At 56.8% G+C, this 21,078-nt stretch overlaps 7 protein-coding genes across 8 annotated transcripts; 4 read left to right on the top strand and 3 right to left on the bottom strand.

Annotated features, from left to right (window-relative positions):
- Positions 1–119: 119 nt before the first annotated feature.
- LMH87_009892 (uncharacterized protein) lies at positions 120–891 on the bottom strand (the record flags this gene model as incomplete). The annotated part of the gene is made up of 3 exons (XM_056196966.1): positions 120–279; positions 348–612; positions 861–891. 3 exons carry the CDS (start codon positions 889–891, stop codon positions 120–122), a joined length of 456 nt encoding a protein of 151 aa, XP_056054062.1.
- Positions 892–7,529: 6,638 nt separating this feature from the next.
- Positions 7,530–8,348, top strand: LMH87_009891 (uncharacterized protein; the record flags this gene model as incomplete). Its single annotated transcript, XM_056196965.1, has 2 exons — positions 7,530–7,571; positions 7,674–8,348. 2 exons carry the CDS (start codon positions 7,530–7,532, stop codon positions 8,346–8,348), a joined length of 717 nt encoding a protein of 238 aa, XP_056054061.1.
- A 987-nt stretch (positions 8,349–9,335) lies between these two features.
- On the bottom strand, positions 9,336–11,849 carry LMH87_009890 (uncharacterized protein; the record flags this gene model as incomplete). Its single annotated transcript, XM_056196964.1, has 1 exon — positions 9,336–11,849. The coding sequence occupies one exon, from the start codon at positions 11,847–11,849 to the stop codon at positions 9,336–9,338; it is 2,514 nt and encodes an 837-aa protein (XP_056054060.1).
- Positions 11,850–13,577: 1,728 nt separating this feature from the next.
- Positions 13,578–14,405, top strand: LMH87_009889 (uncharacterized protein; the record flags this gene model as incomplete). Its single annotated transcript, XM_056196963.1, has 1 exon — positions 13,578–14,405. The coding sequence occupies one exon, from the start codon at positions 13,578–13,580 to the stop codon at positions 14,403–14,405; it is 828 nt and encodes a 275-aa protein (XP_056054059.1).
- Positions 14,406–15,107: 702 nt separating this feature from the next.
- LMH87_009888 (uncharacterized protein) lies at positions 15,108–15,631 on the top strand (the record flags this gene model as incomplete). Its single annotated transcript, XM_056196962.1, has 2 exons — positions 15,108–15,199; positions 15,289–15,631. 2 exons carry the CDS (start codon positions 15,108–15,110, stop codon positions 15,629–15,631), a joined length of 435 nt encoding a protein of 144 aa, XP_056054058.1.
- Positions 15,632–16,191: 560 nt separating this feature from the next.
- Positions 16,192–17,759, top strand: LMH87_009887 (uncharacterized protein; the record flags this gene model as incomplete). The annotated part of the gene is made up of 2 exons (XM_056196961.1): positions 16,192–17,589; positions 17,646–17,759. The coding sequence occupies 2 exons, from the start codon at positions 16,192–16,194 to the stop codon at positions 17,757–17,759; spliced, it is 1,512 nt and encodes a 503-aa protein (XP_056054057.1).
- A 791-nt stretch (positions 17,760–18,550) lies between these two features.
- LMH87_009886 (uncharacterized protein) lies at positions 18,551–20,935 on the bottom strand (the record flags this gene model as incomplete). 2 transcript variants are annotated; one of them, XM_056196959.1, is made up of 1 exon in its annotated part: positions 18,551–20,935. In XM_056196959.1, the coding sequence occupies one exon, from the start codon at positions 20,933–20,935 to the stop codon at positions 18,551–18,553; it is 2,385 nt and encodes a 794-aa protein (XP_056054055.1). The 2 variants fall into 2 exon arrangements, with proteins under 2 accessions (XP_056054055.1, XP_056054056.1); XM_056196960.1 differs by having other exon boundaries at positions 18,551–18,961.
- Between the last annotated feature and the right edge of the window lie 143 nt (positions 20,936–21,078).

Here is a 21,078-nt window from a genome sequence, read left to right as displayed (position 1 = left end):
GCTACAGTCAGATCGCTGGCATCATCTTCAACGCCAAATGCAACCCTCACAGGCTTCGGCTCGCGGTCTGACGGGTCAACCGAGAACAAGACGCTTCCACAACAAGTGGTTTGCATAGGCTAACCGCAGATGAAGTATATCTTGCCATCTGGAGCCCAAACAAGGCTAGCAACGTCATTCATGACGACGCACAAGTCCAGAACCTCGCCACTTGCCATGTTGACCGAGGAGATAGTCACACCGGTGTGCATAGGTTCCTCAATTTCCAGATTTTGTTTGCTTCGGATAACAATGTGTTTGCCATCAGGACCCCAATGCATGCGAGAAATGTGCCTGTCACCGCAAACCAGCTGCTTCGTCTCTTTCGATTCCATATTAACGAGCCGTAGTCGAGCGTAGGATAGATCCTCCCCCCAACGTCGGGAGGCGCTGGCTCTCCTTCTTCGTCCTGCTTCTTGCGCTCATCGCTTTTCTCATCCGCGGAGGAGTAGGCGATAGTCTTGCCGTCAGGGGAAATGGAGAAGTTGATAATGCCCTCGGCATTGTCTATGGGACTGAGTGCGGTCGCATCACCGCCGTCGAGGCGCAGAGCCCAGAGAGTAGATGATTTGCCTGGTTTGGATCGGTCAGATATAAAGACTATTCCACTGCCATCCGGGAGCCAAGCTGGCCCTGAGTCGTGGGAGGAGCCAGAGGTAATTTCCCTCGAAGATCCTGGCCATCTGTGGATGCTAGCCAGATTGTTGACACGGCGTTTTTGCCTACACGCTGACCCCAGGCCAGGGCAGTCGAGTAGGCTACTCTGGTGCCATCTGGGGAAAATTTGATGCGGTTCGGTTTCTCCAGATTGCACAGCTTACGGGCTAGTTCTTTGTCAAACGTAGCGGCCATCTTGCGTAATCGGGCAGGGTCAATGTGCGCAGGGTAGGTAGACCTTCGCAGTAAGTAACACGTTACGTTTGGGAAGCAAAAAAGTTAAGTCTTTAAGTGAAACGACCTGACGGTATAGATGGCTATGGTTCGACCACCGCTAAAGCCTGCGACCACGCTGACGAGGCCGCTTGCGCGCATCGTCTCTATAGTTGACTCATAAGTTACAACGTAGTTGGGGCGGAGCTGGTGAGGAAGCCGCCCCGTAACGCAGTTACGTGGCTTAACTTGTCCCAGACGGCTGTAAGTTGTTCTGTGGGAGCGAGGAAGACTAAACCATTGCGATAGCTAGAGGAGCGCGAACGAAGGATTGAAGAGGAGCGATGTGCCCCACAAAGGCGTGCACCACCAAGGTGTTGTAAGAGCACACTGCCGGTACGTTTAATATATGGCTAGAATATATTTATAAGCGAAAGTAGCCGTATTTTTCTCTTCCCCGAACATACTGTTTATAGCATACAGCTACAGCTTAGCGGCAGCTCTACAAACATCACACACGGCTTTACAAGGCTCTACAAGGCTCTACAAGGCTCGTAATCAGATACACTGATACTCAGCAGCAGCAACTTAATAAATATTCTTGTAGAAATACAACGTTATAGCTTTTATCTGGCTAGTTTGCCAATTTAGAAATCTCATTGCTAACTGAGCACCTATTATTCCCATCACACGTGACGCATTCTCAAGTGCAAGTGTCACATCATGAGCTGTTTTCTATGCTGATTCCAATATTCTGGCTTTTCTATGGCTACCACTTTTCCTCTGTCAGTGTTTAAGCTACCCCTCCGGCGGCTCTTTATATGACTCCTAACAGTCGCAGCGCACGCCACCTTCAGGCTTCTCAACGCAGCAGAATTGTCTGCCGCATTCCTGGCGCATCGCCCGGACATGCTGGTCATTGCATACGACGACAGCGACGTTTGACAAAGGGCCATCATCACCATATCACTCCCAGCTGTAGTTGCTGCCGCAATCGGCACTGACCGTCACGCCAGCCAGGGCGGTACTAGCGACAGCGAGGATCAAGTATATACTTCAGTGCTTGAAGGTAAGAGTATGTAGGACCTCGTCGAATAAGAGATTGGCGTTTATGATTATATTTGTGTTGGGATTTTATCATGCTGTGTGATTTACCGGCGCGGCAGTTGAACTCTTTTTATAGTTGGAGGATAAAGTAGACCTACACTGAAATCCGCTGAAGATCTCCCGGGAGCTTCTGCTTCACTTGTCGGATGGCATGTTGGAAAGGACGAGTCTGAATCCTTTTGAAGGTTGAAAGGGGGGGTCTCGCGTGTCGAATGCCTAGCAGCTTGAGTGCGATGTCGTATGACCTTGCGAATGGCGTAATGGGGAGATTGTGACAACTCGAACCAGTTTATCCTGTACGTTTACTTGTCACGATAAAAGCACCTTCTGATACCGCCTGAGTCTCCCAAATACGGCTGAGTTGCTCCCGGGGTGAGCGTCAAGTCTATTCGATGAGTTTTGAGATTTATAATTGAGCTGAGTTGACACTCACTGGTGAGCAATTCTGCCTTGGCGGTCAGCCCCTTCAATATTACTGAAATGGAGATCACTTGCATCAATTCAATCAATTGAATTTCATCCTCAGACAGATGGACTCAACCCATCTCGATGACCTCAACGTTGACAACTGGTTGATATCGGGTGCTGATGCGATAATGGTATAGGCTGGTTAGCGTTGCCCTCTATTTCGGCCAATCAAATTACACCAAGTGTGTTCTTTACGTTATTTCAATGACAACATAAATTAAGCAGATTTGAAGAAGAATTCATCATCTAAACCGGGAAGATTGCAGCAACTTGTGTTATAACTTGGTGATGAGCACGATCGACCAGTGCTGCTCTGTCGTCGGCAGGAGGCAGCGCCACGGGCAGTCACGCAGTAAAGTAAAACAAAACAAAATGACGCCAGGCTTTGGACTTCTCGTTCATTGCTTCCAGCGTAAATCCTGTTTGCTCTCTCCTTCATTTTAGCGATACAAATTAGCTTCCCGCTCATGTTTACGGGTGGCCGACATTCAACGGAACGGCAGGCATGACATGAGACAAGCTAAATCGCCAAGGCGAATCCACCCCGGGCGGGCGCAGAAACGGTTCGGCCCCTGTCCATGCTTGGGGGGCCTGCCCCTGTCCCGAAATTTTGGGCTTCAACTTCGGGGCTCCGAAATTTTGCGCAGCCGTGCTTTGCGTCCTCTGATGTGACATTGCCCTCTGAGACAGGCGGAGAATCGTTGCCGACTTTTTATTCGTGTTGACAGAGTTACCTTCACAAGAGGCAGGGTGTCTTTGGTGTGCCTGGTTTAAGGGCTTGGGGTCCAGGCACTCGCCGGCTGACGCGACGCCAAACATGAGAAAACGAAACTGTCTCTGGCTTAGGTGCCCATAAGTTGCCCAGTCGGTATTATGCAGAGCATTCGCTGTTTTGGGAGAGGCACAAATTGTCTCGGTAGGTAGAGATGTGCTGGGGTCCGGTGCGCGGAGAGTTTCCGCTCCTCGTGTTGCGCGGCGGGCTTTGGCCGTGGGAGGCGGCATGAGAGAGATGGCGTGGTGACCTGACATTATTGGAAGTTTTGTTTTCTTATTACAGTTACGAGTTGCCGCACGTAGACCCGCTCAGAGTAGGACCCTAAGGCTCTTGGTGGTGCGTGTATGTCGGACGGGAGCTCTCTCCCGCAGCCGTCTGATGCGCAGGACACCGTCTTTGCAGCTGTATTTCAGCTGTGCCGGCCGCTTATAAACACAACTTCTCTGTTCATGAACCATTTCCAACAAAACTTATCGCGTGTGACCATATCGGCGGTTCCGACTTAAGGCCTCTACTGGGCAACCCGCAGCCAACAAGATGATCGTAGTATGGAACCTGCCGCTTCTGTCAAGCACACCAGCCCTGCCACAATACCACTATCCAACAATGCATCCCCGTACTCTATGCGTGCATGTTGTACGTCCAACTCCGACCCGTTGCCGGAAATAAAGCTCTTCGTCCAGACCTTTGGGAGCTAGCAAGACGAGGAGAGACACGGGATGAGACACCCACGCCATGACTCCCTCGCTTCGCTGTGGTGCTCAAGTGGTGGCTCACCACGAGCTGTTCGTCCGCGGTTTCTGTAATAAATCAGCATTATAGTAGTCCGCGTGCTTCCGTCTCCCTGATCAGCAGCTTTGTAAGCCAGGCTGCCGCTGCCAGAGACATGGCTCTGACGGTGTGCCTGAGACACGATTCAACAGTTCAGCAGCACCGAATTGGGTAGCCATGTTCTTCTAGGCCATCCAGGCACAAGCTTGGACAATCTTTCACGTTTGGTCGACGGAAAGAGGCGAGGGATGGGTGGCGTTCCTTTCCCATTAGCAGCAGCGGGCTGCGATGAGCTGCCCGAATAGGAATCCACAGCCTGGTAACCACTCAGCGGCGGAGAAAGGCGTGCCGAGATGTGAGGCGAAAGAGCAAAGAGAAGAGAGGAACCATGAAGTCGGTTCTGTTGGCCAAGCAAAACTGTGTTTCGGTTCGTAGTTGGTTTGTACGGTCAACAAGCCACTCGTAGTGAACGGCGACGCCTAACAATGCGGCATGGACAACAATCCTGATTGGCTAATTTACGACGAAGTGCTTAGAAGGCAGAGTCGGCGAGACATAGAGGAGGTGAGTTAGACAATCTATGCTGTAAGAAATAGTGGTGGCAGCAGAGCGAAGATACCCAGACCCCGGCATGTTCCAGGCATGGTGTGCATGCTGTCAAGGTATAACATCCTACACGGACTACATTACAGATGAACGAGAGTTCTCCAGCAACTTGCGGTCAGGATGTGTTGACAGGCAAAAGAAACCAAGCAGACACTTGCTTCGCTCGCGAAACCAACGCAGACATGTTGAGCAGAACTTCTGCAGCTCATGTTTCAGAGGAGCAAGACACTTTGACATGATGGCATTTCCCAAAGGAGCGACCGGCAGGACGGAGTTTACAAGGTGTTCAGAGCAGGGGCCAGGACCAGACGGACAAGTATTTACACCGATCCCACAAGCACAGGGCCCGCAAGACTACTGGGTAGCTCGACACGCCATGCGCTTTTGATATGCACCCCGACTTGCCTCCTTCCGAAAACAGCCAAACAGCTTACGAGCCTCAGCGGTGGATTGTTGAAGCTGTGTGAGGACGGTGTGGTTGACATGCAAGTTGAGGTAATGAAAACGCTCACCGTGAGAGTCCCGAGAGTGCGGCAGTCCCCCGGCATGCGCCATTGCTGCAGCTCAGCGCTGGAATTAGAAGGACGCATCCACTAAAACTGCTGCGAGGCACGCTAAAAGGCGCTGTATTGGCCCTACAGTGACTTGCCAGCGGCCATCGAGGCCTGCCATTGGAGAGGACAAGCCCTGTCGTCATCCTCACCACCACCGACGGGCCTTTTCCCCAATACGCGCATGATGCGATGCTCAATACACACACGGAACGCATCCATCCATCCATCCATCCATCCATCCACCAGAACCATCCCACCAACCAGCTACACCTCTCCGCCCACCCACACACTCAATCACACCCTCCATCATGTCAACCAGTTGCCAGAAAACTGTTCCATGTCTCGCTCGCTCGTTCCAGCCACCCGGCTGTGGGTTCCTCGGACCTGCGTTTGCCCTCATCTGCCGGCATCCAGAGTGGCCATCGAAAACAGAAAACGTGAAAAAAGAAACCAAGCTGCATCATGTTTTAATGCTTTACTGGTATCGCCAGCCAAGTAGGCCAGGCAAGGATCAATTCGTCATCTAAAGTGTGCTCCGCACCGCTGCCCGCCACCATCTCAATCAAGACCTAGCTCTCCGCCAAAGAACCCTGCCGGCGCAGGCAAGCAATGCCGCGACCCCTCTCACGATGTGGGTGGCTGGCCGCCCCAGTCCAGAGGCAGAAGGGCATGTTCATCACTGCTCGTTGCGCATCATTCACGACAATCCCACCGCCCATTCACGAGTCTGCCTGCCAAACCTTGAGTCTCCAAACTAACGGCCTTTTTGCTATGCAGAATGCAACGGTTTGCCATCGTGTGGTCGCAGTGGCCAGGACAAGGTTCAAGCTAAATTGGGCCCGGCGCCTGTCTTGTGCCTGTCATGAAAGACAGAGGTGGTGTACTGGCTGGACTCTGGATGACAAGGTCTGGCCATTGATGAGCAGCCTAGTGTGGTTCCCGGTACGACCGTACGACACACACAAACTCTAGCTTTTTGGTCCTTTTCACGGCGGGCGACTTGATATTAGCGCCTGGACGGCCCTGGAGAGCAGTCTCGTAGAGCGGCCAACCGACTGGGCTTTTGCCTTCGCACTTCGCTGTCGGCACTCGGATGCACCCGCACCAACTAAGCAAGCCGGCAATTTTGCCAGCGCCCGCCACAACCTCCCGTGTCCAGCCGGTGGATGTCATCACTCGGCCGGATGGGATGGCGTGAGATGAAGGCCCCAGAGAGGCGTGCTTTTGTGGCTCTCTAGAGGACTTGTGGTGGGCATAGTTTGATCCAGCCCTTGTTTGGTGCTGCATCGCCCGCCAGTCGTGGATCCCGGCTCCCCCTCCCTCGCTGTTCGCTTTTCCGTCTTGTGTGTCTAGCCTGGTACGCCTGGCTCTCTCCCGGCGCCGCAACGACATTGGGCCAAGGGTAAGGCCTCGCCGTGCTGCCCTTCAGCCTGTTCTAGTTCGCGGAAAGAGGAAAAAGACCAAGAGACACTCGGCTAGCTAGCTCTGGTCAACTTTGCCACAATTCGGCACGGGCTTGACTGGTCAACTGCTTATTTTACTTTGGTGGCTTTGTCTGGTCGCAATCACTGGTTCCCACACCACCCCTCCAGGAACATATGACCGTTCCGCCAGGGTGCCGATAACCACCACCACCCCGTCCTCTCCCCTCAGACAATGGCCCAAGGTATGATGTTGACGCATGGCCGCAGTCTGCCTCCCCCGACATTTGTCTGTCCGATTGTTGTTAATGCGTTGTTGAAAGTGGACCGCACGCGAGTCTACAAAGACAAGTCTTGATCCTGTCGCACCAAGCTCAAACCATTATCAGCGATATAAGGCCTGGCGTGCGCCCCCAAACCACATCCACCGTGCACTCCCATAGTCTATCTACTCAAGAGGCTTGTGCCTAGAAACCTTATTTTCAACGACAGGACACGGCAAGTCTAACCGCTGGACGTGTTAGCCATTTTTAACCCACCAACCCGGCCTCGGAAACAAGTGAAGCGTTTCATTGCTGTGCTTGTCAGAAAACATCCATCTCTCAATCTCTCCCAGAACAACTTGGGACCCCTACACGCGCTTGACCCATCAAAAAGGACCCCCTCTGTTATCTGCAAGCTCAGGCCTACGGAGCCGTTCGTCTTACCCGCTGCGAGCTATCCAGTCGTACATCAGCTGTAACGGCCCGCCTGCCCAGCTCCATCTCCTCACCTTGTCCGCACAACCCCAACTTCTTGAACTCAACCTCGACCTGCTTTGCTTCTCCATCAAGCTTCTCTCCTTCCCCTAGGGGACCTTGTCTTCAATTCCTACTTTTGATCACTACCGCGCTGCCTTGCTTGATTCATTCAAACAATATGCCGTCAGACGAAATGGAGCTAGATCTCCCCGCGAGCTTTGTAAGTCCCACAGGTTGCGCCTCCCCCGCATCGCAGCACGAATCCTCCCGCACTCTGCCATGCGATGAGATCAAGAGCCGCAGCTAACCACTTCAATCACAGTCTCTCTTTTCCGAGTTACCCCCCGAGATACGCCTTCGAATCTGGCATTACAGTCTCCCAGGTCCTCGGATTGTGCCCATACGGTGCGGCGTCGACCAGCTGGCGCCCGGCTCTCTTCGTAGTCTGGCCGCCGCCACGGGCTGCACCACGACGACACCGAATCCCACCAACTTGCACATCTGCGCCGAGTCACGCGCCGAGGCTATCAAGAGCTACCGCCGCTGCTTTGGCTTTGCGTACCGGCCTGGCCACATTTACTTTAACCCCAGTCGTGATGTCCTCTATTTCGGGCCCCGAAAGGGCTACATGAACACCGAAGCACAGTTCCGCACTTGCATGACCATGTGCAACTCGTCTGAATTGGCCGCCGTGCGCCGCGTCGCCGTCAGCGACGCCATCTTTTGGATCGACGATACATACCGCTCGATGACAGCAGCGAGCATTACCATGGACGTATTGCGCATTATTGACCAGCGTCTGCCAAACCTCGAAGAGCTTGCTTTCGTACCGCGGGAAGAAGACGAAGCCTGCCGCTACGATCTCGACGAAACACTGCAGCGCATGCACGACCAGATTGATACGGCAGTCAATACGTTGGCCCAACAAAATATTGTCTACAGGGTGCCAGCGTGGCACATTTCATGCTTGGAAACTCTCCACAATGCCGCGGGATGAAGCAGTTCCGCGATACTGGAATATGAGCTCCAAGCACGGCACCGCGAGATTGCGCCAGCAACAGCGAGTTTACGAGCATATAGGCTAGTAAGCTTAGTGCTGGCCATGCACTTTCGTCCGAACTTTTTTTTTATCGGCAACATGCTTGCTTTTTTTCCGTCGGTCACTGGTGCTGAGAGGTGGTAGTCTACAATGCAACCCTATCGGCCAGTCAGACATGCAGGACGCGCAAGCTCTAAAACAGAGCCCGATGCTACGGTCCTTTTTGCCACGCAGGCTAAAACTGTCACTGGCAGACACGAAAGAAAAAAGGAAAGCGCAAGACACAATCGGGCACACCTCTGAGACGAGCGGTTCAAGGTGTGGGTGGCCACTGCGACCTCACCGAGCCATGTGCGCACGGCACCGCCGCAGCCGGAGCGTGCTGCTGTCTTTTTTTGGATGCCCTGTGTGAGCACACGGGAGGACATGCGCGCAAAGAGACAACAACAAAATTGATTCATTGCCATGTGTAATCTGTCACATTTCCCATGTGCTTCTCGGAGCATGCGCGTCCGTGTGCTATGCACCAGCTACAGCGGTGAAGCAAGGGGCTACTTGTCATGGAATCGCTTTTCCCCGCTGATATCAGCAACAACGGCGTGGATCGACGGATGAAACAAGCCGCGCGATGGACGGGCTGAAACTTTGCTTATTTGAACGTGCTTAGTGCTGAAGACGAGATGCATTGGCAGGGGCAGCAGAAGTGAATATCGGAAATGGCAATTCAAGTACAGTATTCGGGAGTGTGCCAGAGACGTGCCAAGTGTAGCCTCATATAGGCAATGCATAGTATATTTTTATGCATGTTTTTATCCAACAATTTGTCTATATATAGTGTATGTGTATGTAATTCTAAAAAGCAAAAAAGGTGCACAACTCCGGGTATCCCATTTTAAAATTCAAGTTTGTCATGCTCATAAGTAGCAGCAAGTGTGTATATCTTGTTCACGGCGAATCCTGTCTACGCGCACCGGTGCCGAGGCCGATGCCCTTTCTGCGTCCTCGTATCAGCGCCTTCAGCGCCCTCCCCAGCGCGGGCATGTCTCCGAGCAGGGTGATGTGGCCGCGCTCGGTGCTGACGCGGCCGCCGCGGACGAGCGCGTAGCCCTCGGGCAGCATGGCCTCCTTGGCGAGGGCGACGCCGTCGCCGGAGCGAAAGACGAGGTCGTCGTAGGCGTCGGCGCAGGCGATGCCGGCGGGGCCGGCGACGCCCGCGGCGCACACGGTGGGGATGGTCTTGCCGTAGAGGACGGCGAGCGGCGGGTAGGCGTTGGCGGCCTGGTGGCGGGCGTCGTGGCGCATCTCGGCGCGGAACCGCCGCATGTCGGCGAGGGTGCGCTTGAGGTAGGCGTAGTTGCGGCGGCGGTCGTCGTCGACGGACGCGAGCCAGGCCTCCTCGGTGATGGTTGAGGAGGAGGAGTGGTGAGCCTCGGACGCGGGAGACGAGGTGCGGTCGACGGGCGGCGAGGTGGCCGTCGTGGTCATGGACGGCACGGCGGGGTCCAGTTCGTTTTCCTTGCGGTCGCCGCCCTTGCTGTCGCTGCGCGGGCGCAAGAAGGAATGAGGCAGGAATGAGGCAAAGGACGACGACGAGGTGGGCGACTTGTTGAGCGCGGGGAGCGGCGCCTCGATGCAGGGGCTCAGACGGTGGCGGACCCAGCTCATGGGGTCGAGAAAGTCGACGAGGTACGGCTCGCCCGACACCTTGTCGACGAAGCAGAACGAGTCCTCGGGGAGGAGCGCGAAGCTGGTGCGGATGGAAAAGTTGACGCGCGCGGTGAGCAGCTTCTCGTTGAAGAGGACGGCGTCGCCGTTGCGCAGCGGGCCGAGAATGTTCATGCACTGCTGCGGCACGCCGGCGTACAGGACGCCCGCGAAGAGGTCGGGCCGCTGGTTGACGGCGTGTCGCGTGATGAGCCCGCCGAGGCTGTGGGCGATGACGATGGCGCCCCGGGATGGAGAGGATGATGGCTGGTTGGAGGGCAGCGTGGCGAGAAAGTCCTGCAGGTGCTTGGAGAGCCGTCGCGGGCTGAGCCGCCAGTCGTATCCAAAGTCCCACACGCGCAAGCGGCCGGATTGGGCGTTGGGCGAGGCCTGGAGCTTGCGGAAGAGCTTGCGGGACACGTCAATGGGGCCAATGTTCTTGAGCATGCCCGAGGGGATGATGCGCTCCGGCATCGTCTCTTCGTCCTCGTCATTCAGGCCGACTTCGAGATCGGCCTTGCGGAGGTTGAGGCCGAGCTTCACGGGGGCCCAGAGCTGGTGATGCGGCGGCTCGGCGGACCGCAGGACAGATCCGCGATAGCCTCCCAGAATGACCACGTCGCCGGTGAGGTCCTGCAGCATGTCGTCAAAGGCATCTCTTGGCTTCGCGTCCTGGTCGAAAGTAGTGGTCGTGGTAGCGGTGGCACTGGGCTCGCGGGGGAGGTCGCGCGACTGGACGTCGACGTTGGAGTCGCTGGAGAAGATGCCGTTGAGGGAGAGCTGGGAGCGGCGCGCGGTGGCCTGCAGCTTGGCGAGGGAGGGCATCTTGAAGTTGGGCACATCGGGCAGGCTGTCTTTGAAGGCCAGCAGTCGCATGTTGACCATTTCGCGGACGTCGTGGAAGCGGTCGTCGTCGCCGAGGGAAGACTGTCGCGAGAGGGAGTGGTAGAGGATGCTCTCGTCCGAGGTGGTGCGGCGGAGAGAGCCCGACCGGGGTGGGTGTAAGCGGGATGACGACGACTCGGAGCTTTCGCGAGGGTCCATGTTGGGCATGGTTGCCTGCGCGTGCAGCCGTTTGATGGCGGGTGGCGGCGACGCATCTGTTGTCGTCTCGGACTTTGCGTTTTTGGTGTGGCCGCCGATGCTGATGCTGGGCATGGAGTCGGCGAGGTTGTTGAAGTACCTGGTCGGCAGAGACGGCAGGAAGCTGGACGAGGAGCCAAACGAGGGCAGCACCTTTTGGAAGCGCTTAAACGCCTCCTGGCCGGCCGATCCGGATCTCTGGTGGCGCGTGGGCCCCAGGGCCGAGCCCAGGACGCCCTTTGTCTGCTGGGCGCGATTGGTTTTACTGTACACGTCCTGGGAGTTGAAGGGCCTGGGCACGGCGAGCGGGGAGCTCTTGCGATCGGCCGCGGCGGTGCCACCGGCCTTGGGCGTCGAGGGCCGCTGCTTGGGCGTGGTAAAGGCGTCGTCGTCGTTGGAGTCTTCGGCGACGGAGGGCCCGTCAAAGAAGCCCGTCATGCGCTCCATGGCGGCGACCTTTTCGACGGCGGGCGTGTGGATCGAGGTGAGGTGGCTGGCGGCGCGGCTCATGGCCGGCTGCAGCACGGCCTGGACGTCGTCGTGGTCGGGGTACATGGACTGTTCGGCGGCGACCTTGGCCTCGTCGTCGGAGGTGAGGTCGTGGGGAGGATACGGCGGCCGGGCGGCAGCGGACGACGCCGGCGCGCCGCTGGTGCTTGTTTGTGCCGCCATTGGTCGAGGAAATTGGTGGTGAGACTATGGCATTCGAAGGATTGAGGTGTTGAGGTGCTGCTCGGTGTCGATATGCAGTGAGACAGTCGCAGTGGGAGTGGTTTGACGTAGGGCTGACTTTGTTTGGGCGGATGACGTTTGCATGAAATTTAGAGCGATCGGCATTCACATGCAACAGCTGTCAGCCTGATGGATGCTGGGGAGGCGACGTTGGCAATTCCAGCGCAATGCAAAAGACTGAGAGAGAGAGAAAAGTATAAAGTCTGGGAATTGATTTGAAGAAGAAGAGTAAAAAGTATAGAACAAAGAAGATGGGCAAATGGCGGTATTAAGTTGATTGTTTGGGTACGGATGAATCGGAAGGCTGCTTGCTTTAACTAACCAACGTTAACTAGCTGGTGTGGCTGCTTGCTTGTGCTTGGCCGCTTCCAGGGTTGCTGGAGATGCAAGTCGCCCGCCCGCCCGCCCCGCCTGGAGCTGCCCACCTCGTTGGTCCAATCCAGAGGCGTTCCCTGGTGGTGGGTGACCATCCGGAGATTATGCAGGTGGCTGTGCAGCAGCTGCGTCTGTAGGTTGGTTTGAATGTATCAATGGAATGGCCACATGTCCATCTCGCTGCCGAGTTGACGATGAACAAGATGAAGAGACTAGTTGGCACGCGCCTGCTGTACTGGCCTGGCCGGGTAGAGAGACTGCAAGCAACGACATGCCCCGCACCGCCGGCACTACCGGTTTGGGAGACGCCGCTGGGTAGCACAGTAGAAGAACAGTAGAAGAAACTGGGCTCAGGACGCCGCGGGCCGCGCGTAAAGGCAATGGAGCACAACCAAAGTATGTTTGCGCAAATATTGCGACGAAATGCTCTGGATGCCACATTCTGGAGCACGGCACATGCAATGTCTAGCCCTGCCAAGAAATTAGCTGCCGTTGTGGCTACCCTTTATATTGCGCTGCCGCGGTCTAGACAGGTGGTTGTGGCATGTGTTGGTTCGAAAAAAAAAACAGAAAAAAAGAAGAAGAAAAGCCAATACACGCTGCCCTCGTTTGATTCATTCAGAAACTAATTCTGGCTCCAGCACTTGATGCTCTTCGCAAATGTCGTGGCAAGTCCCCCGCCCGACAGCCTCATGTCTAGCCAATTGGACATTGCTGTCAATGCCCATCACATCACATCATACCCTTTCATCGAGTGTTGGACACAAAACGAATGCAATGGCTGTCCTGGATAACCCTAATTCGCATTTCTCATGCAATCTATTGCTATGCTGTGTGGCGATCGACACCGCCCGACAGCCTTGCTTATACGCCCATTGCTCAGCCCCGGTGACGGGCCAAATTAAGCATCGGCCGGGCGCGATCAGCGCGAGATGTATTTGGGTGGTAGCGGCTCATCACGACAAATCCGGCATAGCGCCGCCCTGGGCTGCTCTGGCTGCCAAGCGGATGGGCGCCGTCATGACGGCATTGGAGGGGCAGTCCGCCTTGCTGGCCGCTGGGTTTATTACCTGGCTGTCAGTGCATCTTTAAAGATGGCGTATATATGAGAATAGGGTGTCCGTACTCTCGTCAGCTTCTTTGCTTCTTCGACACGGCGATCATGGTAGCCAGCCCATAAGACTCTGAATCCGCGCCCTTTTCGTGCCATCGCAAGCTGCATCGAGACCACCGACAACCTTGTCATCCACACACATACACACACGTCTACCACACCCACACACGCAAGTCACAATGGGCAAGCTCCAAAAAGAACAGGAAGCTCTCGCCGAGCAGTCCTCCGCCGGCCACGACCTCGCGCCCCCCGAATACGCCGCCGCCGCCTCCGACGACAGCAACGCGCCCGACGCCCCTCCGCCGGGCTACACGCCCGGCCCGTCACCGTACGAAAAGGTGCCCGTCGGCTGGAACCTCTACTACAAGGCCTGGTCGATGCGCACCTTCCACATTGGCCCGCACGCCGACCAGCCCGTCTTCGCGCTCGAGCTGCACTCGGGCCTGCTGTCGTCGCGGCCCTTCCTCATCCTCTTTGACGGCGCCGACGCCAAGACGGCACCGCGCATCGCCACCGCCCACCGCGACGGTCTCATGAAGGGCCACGCGGCCATTACCGTCCCCGGCGCCGCGGCCCCGGAGAAGCTGACGGTGCACTCGCGGCGGATGAATTTTTCCTTTAATGTCGGGAGCGGCAAGGAGACGCGGAGGGAGGACTTTGAGTGGCGCTATTCGCACGGCAAAGAGGTCAAGGTGCTCGACCGCTGGGGCCGGGGCTGGAAGCTGGTCCGTCTTGGGGCCGACGGCGGCGGCGGCGGCGGAGAGGGCCAGGACAAGGTCGGCAGGTCGGCGCGGCCGCACGGCGAGTCGAGCGACGGGCACCCCGTCGTGGCCGTGTTTGCGGACAATTCGAAATGGAGCAAGACAAAGGTCGCGCGATTCCACTTTGTCGGCGCGGGCGCGACGGACGAGTTTGGCGAGCCCTGGGCCATGTTTGTCACCATGTCGGCGCTGCGCATCTGGGAGCTGATGATGAATGCCCGGGCCTCGGCCGCCGGCGCCGCATGAGATGTGTGCAGGAAAATGTTGTACTTGTTTCCTTTGTAACTTTGAGATACCAAACCAGCTGCGCTTTTTTCCCTTTGATTTATGCTTGTTTCGTGATTGCGACGCTCTACGAGAGACACCTGACTAGCAGCAAGCAAGCCACGGCGCAGCGGCGGATGAAGCTTGCGCGTCCTGGGTCTAGATTGTAGCACAGTGCACGGCGACGGCCCAATTGGACCTCGTATCCAACCAACTTTTTTTTTCAGACGGGTTAAAAAAAGGCGTTGCAGGTCTGATTTTTCCTGCCAAAAGACTGAAGCTGGTATACCAGTGGTGGTCCGCCCATTAGCTGGTGGCGGGGGGTGTCGTCCTCCCGTATGTCTCAAAATAGATGCATTCCACCGGCAAGAGTTCCAAGGCCAATCGACTACGTAGACGTGGGCAGGCAGGGCAAGAAAAAATCAGGCTAAGCCGCAGTAGCCTCGTTTTTGGCATTCTATCGTCTCAGCCGTAGCAGATGGCCGGAAAGGTATTCTAAATTCCAGCTTGGGTAGCGTCGCCCGTTCAAGCTGGCGTAGTCGCAGCGGGTTTAGTATTTTAGCTTTCTAGCTGCCGCCCTTCCTGGGTCTATCCATTTACGCCGTTTTCTCCCCCTCTTGAAACATCTTTTTACTTGTCATCATCTCTTTTTCGCTTCTCTTCCGATCGTTGCGACGACTCACAATGGATGCGCTCACGATCCCGGTAAAGGGCTGCTCCCGCTTCCCGCCCATTCTCTACGACTACCCCATCCCATACTGCATCCTCGCCGCCGAGTACGTGCGACCCCGCCTCCGAATGTCCTTTTCCTTTGCAAAGTATCAATTCATTACGAAAGTCAAGGAATACTAACCAGATATTGCAGCCACCCCCGCATGGAACAGTGCTGCAAGCAAGTCGCCGGCAGCCAGAACAACACGGCCGAGGGCTGCTACCCGTGGTGCCCCATCCTGCCCCAAGCAACTGCCACCGCCGCCGCCGCAGACGACAACGACACCGCGCCGACGACGGGCGATACGATGAACAGCTTCTACATGTGTCTGGTCGATGGCGACGACGGGGCGCCGCCCGAGGGCCTGTCCTGCTCGTCCGAGATCCAGAGGCGCGAGGCGAGTGCGGGGAGTCGCGTGGCAGAGGCGGGATCGCTCAGGATAAAGATGGCTTCGGGGCTGGGGACGCTGATGGTGGTTGCGCTGCTGTACAGTTGAGCCGAGGAGGTATTGGGTATGCCTCTTTTTTTTTTAATTCTTTTTCTGGTTTCTTTGTTAGCCTGCTGCATGCAGACATGGCGACTATTTGATTTTTTTCGACCCAGTCAGTGGGCAACATACATGGCATTTGCATTACATGTAGCGAATGAAATAGCTCTCACCTAATTTCTAATTTCCTTTTGCCATCCTATAACATATCTTGGCTTCCTCCTGGTCTCGTCACTTGTACTCCGTCTATGCACCCCGAACCGACCCCAGTCGCCCGCAGACCGGAGGCCCCCACGCGTTTCCGACCTCGGCAGCCGCGGCCACCAGCCGACGCCCGCCCGCTTGACCGCTGCGAGCCGTCGTCCGTTTGACGATCTCCGGCGTTTCAAGCTTATTCTTTCCTCCCACCAACACCATCACTCTTTTCACCGCGTCTGCTTTTTTTCTCTTTCGCCCCTTGCGCGGGAGGGCTCGAGATTCCTTTTCCACAACCCTTGTCCAATCCAGACAGGTTTACAGTCCTTTCATCGCATCACTGATTGGCCTTTGCCGCTTCAACAAAAAAGAAAATGTCGTTGGAGCCTCGCCCCGCGTACACCCCCGACGAGCTCGGCCGGCTGTACCCGTCGCCGCTGCGCCTGCAGCAGGTCCAGGTGCTCATGCGCCACGGCGAGCGCACGCCCGTCACCAACCGCTTCGCCAGCGCCGGCCTGCCCGAGTTCTGGCCCTACTGCAGCCAGTCGTCGCGCCTCGTCTCCGCCGTCCTCGACCCGGCCTCGTCCTCCTGGACGTCCCTCGACTGGCGCCGCCGCCTCGAGACCTTTTCCGCCGACAGCCAGACGCCGACCCTCGGCGCCGCCGGCAAGGGCGGCCCCGTCGACAACATGTGCGAGCTCGGCCAGCTCACCGACAAGGGCCGCGAGACCACCACCGCGCTGGGCGCCCGCCTGCGCAGGCTCTACGTCGACCAGCTGGGCTTTCTCCCCGCGACGCTCGAGTCGAGCGACGACTTGTACCTCCGCTCGACGCCCATGCCCCGCGCGCTCGAGTCCATGCAGCAGGCCCTCCACGGGCTGTACCCGCCCGGCACCCGCGACGACAGGCTCGCGCCCGTCACGATCCACACCCGCCACTGGGTCGACGACACGCTGCTGCCCAACACGGCCAACTGCAAGCGCTTCGCCAAGCTGATGCGCGCCTTTGGCCGCCGCGCCGCCGACCGCTGGGACGACTCCCCCGAGATGGACCGCATCAACGCCAAGCTGCGCAGGTACATGCCCGCCGACCCGGCGCGCCCGACGACCAACACCAGGATCGGCGTCGCCTCCCACCCGGCGCTCGTCGGCGTCATGGACACCATGGCCGCGACGGCCGCGCACGACGGCGCCGCGACCAAGCTCCCCAGGGACTTTTACGATCCGCAGGTCCGCGCCGACAGCATCCGCATCGTCGTCGACGAGTGGTTCGCCGGCTTCCGCGAGAGCAACGAGTACCGCACCCTCGGCATCGGCGGCCTCCTCGCCGACATGACGGAGCGCATGGTCGGCAGCGCCGAGGGCGTCCTCCCCCACTCCAGCGCCACGACCCCTCTCAGGTTCGGCCTCTCGGGCTGCCACGACACGACCCTCGCCGCCACCGTGACCAGCCTCGGCGGCGACGGCCCCGACGGCATGTCCTGGCCGCCCTTCACCTCCCACATCGCCGTCGAGCTCCTCCGCGACGAGCGCATCGTCGCCCAGCCGCCCAGCACCCACAGCCCCGCGTCGCAGGCCGCGTCGTGGGTCCCGCGCATGCTCGGCGGCGCGCAGCCCATCGGCCGCCGCCCGACGTACGAGCTGACGAGCGCCGAAAAGGAGCGCCTCCGCGGCTACTACGTGCGCGTGCGGTACAATGACGAGCCGGTCCGCGTCCCGGGGTGCCGGCCCGCGGGGAAGCACTACCAGGATGACGAGACGCTGTGCACGCTGGTGAGTCCTCTGACGCATGTGCTGGTTTGATTTGGTGCTAACGACGTGGGCTGTAGGCAGCGTTCAAGTCGATTGTGGACCGCATCACGCCGACGGACTGGAAAGCCCAGTGCGGCGCCAACATGGACAAGCCGGCCATCCCCAGCAAGCCGGAGCCAGCGGGCTACTAGAAAGAGGACGAAAGAGAGAAGCATATAAACGTATACACCACAAACGTCATTTTCATAGAGTCATAGATACAAAGAGATGCACACATGTACATAGAATAGTATTCACATACAAATGCCAACATACCCCTAAATCTCATGCTAGCATGCATGCCCAACTTGGATTAGTTGGCCAATCATCATCAGTGAATACACTTGGGCACCATTTCAAGTCATCGAGACAGCCTGTAACACGAAAAACCATTGCATTTCAAAGCAAAGCTTCGTCTGGAAATTACTACTTTAGCTATACCCAAAGATGTCTGCCATCATCATCCCCATTTTATTCTCCTTTAGCAAAAGGGCTTCTTTTTCTCGGCCCCAATTTCAGATTCTGCTTCTCCAACAGACAACCTCTCCAATACAGCACGTATCCAACGTACAAACACAAGTTATAAAAAAAGGGCATTGATTTGCCGTATTCCAAAAAGACATGTCCAAGAAAGGTTCAAGATTTGAAACGCACACAGCTGAAACCCGCGCAAACACAGAAGATATCTTCCACCCAAAGTGGGATATTGACATGGTAGCTGGTTTCCAACACAGCGTTGGCAATTAGGAGCAAAAATGAGGGAAAACTGTTGATAACAAAATGAAAGATGCAAAGACGAAGAGGCAAAAATATCAACAATTCAATAGACAAGAAAAAAAAAGAGAATGATTGTCAAGTGGTCAAGGCGAATACAGAAGAGTATGATCCCTCGACATTTCGTACAGATGTATGCCCGGCCGTGGCCGAGGCAATTGGCTCGTCATTAGTTGGCCACTTCCTCTTCGGCCCAGCCATTAAGGCCGCTCTGAATGGCAAGACCGAAGCCGTTGCCGCCCATCCCGCTGTAGCTAGCTTGGTATTGGTGGCCGCGTCGCTGCTGCTCGCCCTCGCTACCGTTGCTGCCATGCACGCTGTTGGGGCTGTTGCCGCCATTCTCAAAGCCAGGCCCGAATGCAGGTAGGCTTACGGCACGACTGTGTGAGCCGCGGCCGCTGCCAGGAGCCAGGAGACCACCAATCGTGGTCGAGCCGGAGACGCCAATGCTGGTGGGATAGCCGTTGGAGATGCTTGCCGACTGGCCGTGAGAGCCAAGCTGAGGCTGGGGCATGTCAAGACCCAGCTCATTTCCAGGAGACTGCGCAGTGCCAAACATGGCGTTCTGTTGGGCAGCCATCTGGAGGTGCTGCTGATTCTGTTGTTGGTGGGCGTGCTGGGAGAGCTGGCTCAGGTACATGGTGAGAGGATTGTTGTTGGCGTTGAACAGCGCCGCAGACTGCTGGTTGCCGTCATTCGATGGCGAACTTCCGTTCTGCGAGCCGCCAGTCTGAGGAGAGCCGACACCATCACTGCGCGGCGAGGAGGTCTGCTGCATCTGGCGAGGCGGGTTACCGCATCGGTCCTTGCCAAAGTTAACCTTGAACTTTCTGTAGTCATCTCTGCCACGGATGGCCTCGATGGCCTTGATAGCATTGGCAATGTTGGTAAAGTTGACAAAGGCGCAGCTCTTCTCACGTAGAGTGTTGACCAGCTCAATTTCACCATACTCGGAGAAGTCTTGGCGCAAACGTTCCTCGGTCCAAGTTTCGTCAAGATTACCGACGTAGACGTTGCGCGAAGCACCACCGCTGACGGCTAGTGCAATAGCGGGAGGCAGAGCACCAGAGTGCTTGCCCCATCCAATCTTGAGACGACGGTTGTGAATCATGAGGCCTTGAAGGTTGCTTAGAGCGTAGAAGGAAGCGGCAGCTGTGGGATCAATAAAGGTGACGAAGCAAATGTGCTTGTCAGGAATGTATCGAATATGATGCAACAGTCCACCACGGACAACGTTGCATATCTCTTCAATTGTAGTCTCCGGGTGGATGTTACCTAGATAGATGGTGCGGTTACCCAGGTTGTTGAGCCCTCCGGCCGTGGTGGCAACAGCGGCAGCAGCAACTGACTGCTGGGCCAAGGCGTTGGAGATAACATCGCGGTCGGCACCAGTCAGCATGTGCGCATAGCCAGGTGCAATTCCTAGATACTGGGCGGCGTTCTGCTGCTGAGTCTTGGAGACATAGGCGCAACGGTCCTTGCCGTAGTAGACACGGCGGGGCGCTTGCCACTTGGGCTCCTGAGGGAGTTGCGTGACGGCCTTGATAGCGTTGGCGATGGAGAGATAGTGGATGAAAGCAATGCTCTTTTCGCGGACCAGCTTGACAGTGTCAATGGGGCCAAACTTGCCGAGATCCTCGCGAATCTCGTCCTCAGTCACCTCCTCGGGCAAGTTGCCCAAGTAGACGTTGCGGGAAGCACCAGACTGTTGAACAGCGAGGGCGACCGATGTGGGAACTGAAGAAGCCTTGCCCCAGCCAACCTTGATATCCTGACCCTTGATGCAGAGCTTTTTCAAGATGGCATCAGAGTGGAAGTGGGTGGCGGAGCTGGCGTCGAGGAAGGAGATGAAGGCACAGTTCTTGTCGGGAAGCAGACGGACAGACTCGATTTGGCCACTGCGAACGTGACCAAGTATCTCTTCGGCAGCTGTGTCGGGAGGTATGTTGCCCAGATAAACGGTTCGGCTGGTTCCATTGGCCGAGGGGCCGTTCATGGAGACGGGCGAGCCAGGCTGCATCGATGGCTGCATGTTGAAGCCACCGGTAGGAGACTGAGGCGGGAAGAACTGAGGCGCCCCATACTGAGAAGGCGAAACCATGGCATGGTACTGCTGAGGGGACATGTTCTGCTGGGTAGGGCTGGACATGCCGCCGCTGTGCTGCTGGCTGTGCTGCTGGCTGGCCTGAGGCTGCTGATGAGAACCTTGGAAAGCGGAGAGGGACTGGAATTGAGGGCTACCAAAGGCAGCAGGACTGCCAGGCTGGAATGGGCTACCCATGAGGAGCTGCGACGGGAGAAGGGGTGTGAACTGCATATCGAAAGCGTTTCCTGGAGAGGCGACATCGGAAGCGTTGGCACCAGGCCCCTGGTTCACCTGGGTGTTGAGAGAGGGGATGTTGCCACGGCGAGGATGTCTCTCGGCAAAGCCAGAGACGTTGGAGGTGAAAGCTCCATGGGAAAAGCCAGTATCGCTGTTGGAGGGCTTCGAGGCGTGGCCGGGAAAGCGTCCCGAATTGCCGCTGTTTTGGGCGGAACCGTTCAAATCCTGCATACCGAGAAGATGAGGGGGGACGAGTGTGTCCCGCCCGGAGTGAGATAGAACAGCCGTTTTGAAAGAGGAAGCGTGCCCAAGCCGGACACGTACAGCGGACTGGGAGCTTGCGCAAGTAAAGACTTGGGCAAAAGACGTGGTAT

Source organism: Akanthomyces muscarius, chromosome 5, assembly GCF_028009165.1.
Source record: "Akanthomyces muscarius strain Ve6 chromosome 5, whole genome shotgun sequence".
NCBI classification, from domain to species: Eukaryota; Fungi; Ascomycota; class Sordariomycetes; order Hypocreales; family Cordycipitaceae; genus Akanthomyces; species Akanthomyces muscarius.
This window is presented reverse-complemented; position numbering and strand designations above follow the sequence as displayed.